We start from the raw sequence: 6,295 nt of genomic DNA, 5'->3' as shown, positions 1-6,295 counted from the left end.
TGATTTTAAAATTGTCTCATATATTCCTATGAATCATGAAGTCTAAACTATTTTCAAGGATATGAATCAATAATGTAAAATAAAGGTATTACTAAATTTGAGGGCCTACAAATATAATGCCAAATGAAACTGTTTCATTGTACAGCATACATTTGCTCTATAAACTTACTGGATGTGACATGCTCTGATGGGAGATATTTGGCTATATTCTGTCATTTTTAATAGGCTGGAATATTCCTACTTGTCCCAATGAATGGTATCAGCGTGGAGAAAACTGCTACTATTTGTCAAGAATCAAGAAGACTTGGAATCAATGTCTAGACTATTGCACTAGTTTAAATTCAACATTTCTTAAGTTCAATACTGAGGAAGAGATGGTAAGGGTAAGATTTATTTTCTTAAATATAAGTGAGTTTTGTTTCTAAAATTTAACTAGTACAGCAATCACTCAAGATTTATCTACCTCTAAAGCATCTTCTACATGAAAACTCCAGCAATATTTATGATTTGACTAACTTTTCATATTAACATTAGTAATACTTGAATTTCTTTCCTCATTGTTTAGGATAACATGCACCAATAATGTACTCAGTTGACTTTTAGCCTGATTCCTACCTGTATCAGGTAGGAATATCAGGTACCTGATAAACCCTTGTTTTTTCTCCCCTTTCCCACCCATATTTCAAATATTGTGACACATGTCACTATTTATTGTGTAAACTGATAGATTTTCAGTGTCTATTGTAACTATCATGATAAAATTCTGTTCATTTGCATAACCTATAACCAAATAAAGTGATTAAAATATAATGAATAACTAAGGGAAAAGAATCATTAGCAGATGATCCAGTCATATGGCTAAAGGTGCTAAGGTGAATCCCTCCAGGTTATTTCCATATAGTAGGATAGATTTGCAGGGAAGTCTGCAAGTGAAATAAAGGTATTCAAGTAATTACAGTCCTCATGCTTAGGAAGTTTTATCTTGTCATTTATTTTCCTTTTTCTCTACAGAATTTTGTAAAGAAATTGTCAAAGACGCCTTGTGAAAATTTACAAGCAAAGTTCTTCATGAACTTGTACTATAACAGTACACAGTCCAAATGGGTTTGGCTGGATGGTACAGATCTTACCCTGAACATGTAAGTCTCTTGTTTTCAAATTCTAGACTAGAATCTCTTATAGTTGTATTTTTAATTAAATCATTTATTGTGAATATGAACAGATATTAGATTAAATAATAGATGCCACCATAGTAAAGCTACTTGGAAAAGACAAAAATTAAGTGGAAAGAATTACATGAAAATTACAGTACCAGAAAAAATGTTTAACTTGCATAACTCATTTAGATTGCCTATAACTTTTATAATTGAGGTCTTAAAGGATGGTTGAATAAATAATGTTGCTCACAATTTCAAGAGTACAGAGCTCAGGTGACAATTTATCTTTTTTTTTTTTCTGAGTATTGATTTACTTTTGCTTACAAGACCTGAGGGTTAGGCCTGAGGTAAAGGCCAGAGGTGTGAGAGGGTTCACCAGAGACAAAGGAGGGAGCAGAGGAGGCAGACTGACTGAACTTCACTGCTAGGGAAATTTGCTGCTTAGGGAAGAGCTGGAATGTGAGATAGGAGCTGTCTGCTGTGTCATACGGGTCAGTTGCTTGGTAGGGAGACAGCTCTCCGTGACAGAACTGAGACTTAACCCCTATACCCAGATTATGATTGGTGAGAACCAATAATTTTATTGCACTCTATATACTGTAGAAATTTTCAGATTATAAACATGTAAAGGAAATAGAGCAAACCTAAGTGAAAACTGAAGATATTAAATTACCTTACCTAAAGAGTTGATAGCTAGCAATTCCTGTATATATATTCCGCAATTTCACGTTGCCTAAGGTCATGTGTTATCATCAGAATGAAATTGGTACTTTCCCAATTCCAGATTTAGTATTAAATTATGAGGTATAATATATTTATTATGTGTAGTGCTGAATAACTAAGAAAGTTGATTTCTGCTTTTGTCAGCTATGAAATATCATAGACTTTAAACATTCAAATATTATATAAAGGAAATTAAGCATCTAATGGAAATTGTTTTATCTCATAGGCTTCCAACTCCTGGACATGAAAATGTTGATAGTAAATGCATATATGTATATTATAGCAATATAAGTGCTGAAGATTGTCAAATTATGGGATACTGTATCTGTAAGAAGAATATTCAGATCTGATAAATTCATGAAAAGAAAATATAGCAAACATGTGAGATTTCCCACGCTGATGACTTCAACAATGTTAACAATAGAGTTCCCGGAAAAAAAGGTTCATTATAGAAGTCCGTGTGCTATTTTTAATTTACATCCATAATATCTAACAATAGAAATAAAAAAAAAAACACTACTGACCACTGAGAAAAATATGTAAAATATGTAATTCGTTGGGAATTATTAAATACAATTCCCCAGGTTGGGACTCAAGTATTAAATACTTTTAAGATGTTCAAACCTTCTAGTATGTACGACGTTAATCTTTTCTATATAGTATCATTTGAAAAAATATTTTAAAAGCACAAGTTTTCAGCAAGAAGAGAAAGAAAAATAGAAGTAGAAGTGTTAAGGGGGAGGATGTCCTAAAGGACCTCTGCAGAGTCTAATGGACTCCACCCCCTACTCCAGCTTTCTGGACCCTACACCGTACACCGTACTCCAGTGATTGGAAACTACAACTCCCAGCAGTACCAGGGAGAGAACTGCGAGGATCCAAGGGCGGAGCTAGCAGGAAGGAATTCTGGGACATTTGGGGGATAAAGAGGGTGCGATTGCATCTTGTGCTGCCAGATCTGGCTTTCTCTTTTGGTCAGGAAGCAGCTGTCCGGACCGTGTGACTTGGTGTGTTCAGTCAGCCTAGCCCTAAGGTATTCCACTTTGTATCCCGCTCTCTTTCCCTGGGGTGTTTCCTGTCCCTTTCCCCTTTTGTAAATAAACCCATTATTGACCCTTTTGTGTGTACCTGCAGTGTAACTGAATTCTGAGAGTGCAGGGTGTGGCCCCACAGAAAGCGGGCCAGTCCACTCTGGGCTACCCTGTCACAGAAGTACTGGTCTAAGCACAGACAGACAGGAAAGCTGCTGGCATATCTTCCTTTAGAAGACAGGATAATGGTCAAATACGGTTCTAATAGCGGGGCGCTATTTAAACACTGTTCCCTATATAGTTACTAAGAGTTTGAACATTTAAACACTGTTCCCTATATAGTTACTAAGAGTTTGAATATGCATAGTTTGCACTGAAATGAAAAAAAAAAAATCAAGTTTGCTTCATTCACCATTAAGAATTTTTCCTGCCACTGGTCACACATCGAGCTTTACGTGCTGGAGACATACATGAGTACACGTCACGTCACAGAGCTGTGCCTGTTGTCACCAGGATACAAATCAGAGGAAGAGATAAAATGAGTAGTCGCAATAATAAGAACAAGTGCAAATGAAGTAAGTTCTCCTAAATAGGGAAAAGAGAGTTGTCAGAACTTAGCAAACATTTCATCTTGAAAAAAGAATTACTGAAGACTTTCCTGGTATAGTTATATTTATGGAGAGTTCTGTGAAATGAATAATTTATTAGTGAAAGAGGACAGGGGTCCAGAACAATATTTCAGAGAGGAAACTAGTTGCAAGAGGAAAGGCTTCGTGTTGGTGTGAACAACTGGGACTGGATCTGAGAGTTGGGGGATTGGAGACAAAATACCCTGCAACAATCCTGAGGGAAGAACACAATAAACGCAGAGCTTGAAGACTGGGAAGATTTTGACACTTTCAAGTTACTCTCGATATTTAAAATCTCCAAACTGGACCTTACTGGTGGCACAATGAGTTAAAGCTCAGCATTAGGAAACTAGCTGCAGCCACTTAGTCACGTGTTGGATGTCACCACGGAGCTGACCAAGATGGCGCAGCAGACTCTCCTGTCTCACCTGCTGCTTCCCTCAGCAGTGTACTTAGTCAGTCGGCCTGTTCTGCTCCCCACTCTGTCTCTGGTGAATCCTTTCACCACACTCTGCACCTCTCGCCTGTACCCCAGTTCTGTATGCATAAATAAGTAAATCTTTAAAAAATAAAACCCCAAACAAACCCAGGACAAAAGAAGCCTCCTACACCTTCCCCTTCACAGTCACACATGGGACCTCCATCTCCATATACCAGGTGATCTGGGCCCAGAGGCCACTGTTATAGACACCAGAGAAACACAGAACCTTGAAAATAGATACTACAAAGTGGAATTCTATTTGCAGGAGTAATGTAATAGTACATTTAAAAATGTATGTATTTAAGGAAATGCATGCATTTTCAATTTGACAAAGTTACAGGCCTGATAGTATGGGCATAATAAAAATGATGATTAAGATACACACACACACAGCCTATATATATAGGCATAGTCCAATATATATAATCAGATTTAGTGATATGTTAGGTACAGTATGTCAAATAAATGGCTTCAAGTGTTTAAGAATGGTAGGTTTATCTCTCGTATTATTATAATTTTATAATTTTAGAATATCTAAAATGTCTCAAATTGAGTCTCATCATCTGATTCTTCAATTTATTTGAAAATATTTTATTTTTTAAAGATATATTTATTTATACATACAGAATGGGGATACAGTCCAGCTGTGTGTGTGTGGGGGGGTTGAGAGAATTCACCAGAAACAGACTGGGGAGCAGAACAGGCAAATCCATGAAGTACACTGCTGAGGGGAGCAAGGGGCGGGACAGGAGAGGATTGCCTCACCCTGTGGGTCATACCCCACCCCCAGTCAGGGGTTGAACTCATGCTGCACTGGCTCTGATAGCTTCACAGTGCTGTGCTTTAACCTGTTGTGCCACCAGGGAAGGAAGGGCTCTGAAAATATTTTTAAATTGATGAAATTGTGATCTCCAATTGGAATAATAAAGCATCAAGATAAAGGTGGTAGTGAAATTTTTAACACATGTTCAGCATTGAATTTGATATGTTTTATACATGTATTTCTGTACAATTCTTTGCAGAAATTTATATAAAATAAATAATTCATATAAGTAATTTATGTAAACATCACTTCAGTCTATTTTGTGATCTATTAAGATTGGAAATTTCATTTTCATTTTATATTTCTCAACCTTTGTTCTTTTTCAACATCTGTTTATTTGTACAGTTACTTTTTGAAAATTGTCTGTTACGTGTCTTGAGAGGGTCTTTCACACACAGACAGCTAGGTTTTCTATTGTGTTTGTAGATGCTGTAGTTTAGAGAAAACATAAGGGACAAACTCTGCACCTGTAAATTATTTTCTGAATCATCTACACCTTCTAATATTTTTGTAGATTCCACTCCCTTCTCCAAGCAAGTGAGATCTCAAAAGATTAGGATTACAATTCTCATCATTCCATGAATTTAATTTCCTATCTGGGTTCAATAAGAACTATGGACAGAGTTGAACAACCCTGCTTAACTCAAATCCTGAACAAATGTGTTCATGTTTGTTCATGTTTAGTTTGCCCCTTGTTTCTCACCTCAGATGATTCTGTTGGCTGGAGGTGTCATTAATAATTCTCTCTGTCTCTCTCCTCCCCTTTCCAACTCCCATTGCAAATAAAACTTTAAAAAACTTTTATGTGTTTATTTTTGGGTGTCATACTGAGTTCTCAATTACAAGATGAGAACTCACACCTGTGTTGCCAGACAACAGCTTGGACTAAATCGGACTAAAACACTGGTGGTTGACCAGCCTAAAAACCCTTCCTTGTGTTGACCACCATAAGTGCATTTTATTTAATTTTACCTTTAAGAAAAATTCAGATCCTATCTAATTAAAATATTATAGAGCTTCTAAAATATAAACTGCTTCATTTAGTTTGTACAGCTCATAATTCTTTACCATAATTAGAAGGTCTCCAAATTATAAGATGATCCATTTGTCATTAAAGATAGGAAAGAGAGCATCAGAAATTCATCTCATAAGTTACTAAAATTATTTGATAATATTTTGCAACATCTCATAAATAGGAAACAATAATAAAACAATAAAATAAAAAATAACAGAATGATTATGATTTATAATTCCACTGCCCCAGATAATAGTCAAACCTGCTACCAGAGCAAAATCTGAGAACAATTCCTAATTCACTTATATCAGTATTTGGAATTATTATATAATTTAATGAGGTGAGCAAATAAACAACACAAAAGGAAATATGAATTAAAGCTAAAATAAGTGTACTAATAATTACATCATTAGGAAATCAAAATAATTTTCATAAA

The 6,295-nt window shown here is 35.6% G+C and overlaps 1 protein-coding gene across 1 annotated transcript in view; it reads right to left on the bottom strand.

Annotated features, from left to right (window-relative positions):
• The window catches only part of LOC101637567 (natural killer cells antigen CD94-like), a gene marked incomplete at its 3' end in the record, with an annotated part of 24,361 nt that extends 23,682 nt beyond the window's left edge, over positions 1-679 (bottom strand). Inside the window, exon 1 of the mRNA XM_012732810.1 lies at positions 616-679. Coding sequence (XP_012588264.1) covers positions 616-679 — 64 coding nt within the window. The remainder of the gene's footprint in view (positions 1-615) is intronic.
• Between the last annotated feature and the right edge of the window lie 5,616 nt (positions 680-6,295).

Source organism: Condylura cristata, unplaced genomic scaffold, assembly GCF_000260355.1.
Source record: "Condylura cristata isolate star-nosed mole 26May11 unplaced genomic scaffold, ConCri1.0 scaffold00036, whole genome shotgun sequence".
Taxonomy (NCBI): Eukaryota; Metazoa; Chordata; class Mammalia; order Eulipotyphla; family Talpidae; genus Condylura; species Condylura cristata.
Note: the sequence above shows the minus strand (reverse complement) of the source record. Positions and strands in the feature narration are given on the sequence as shown.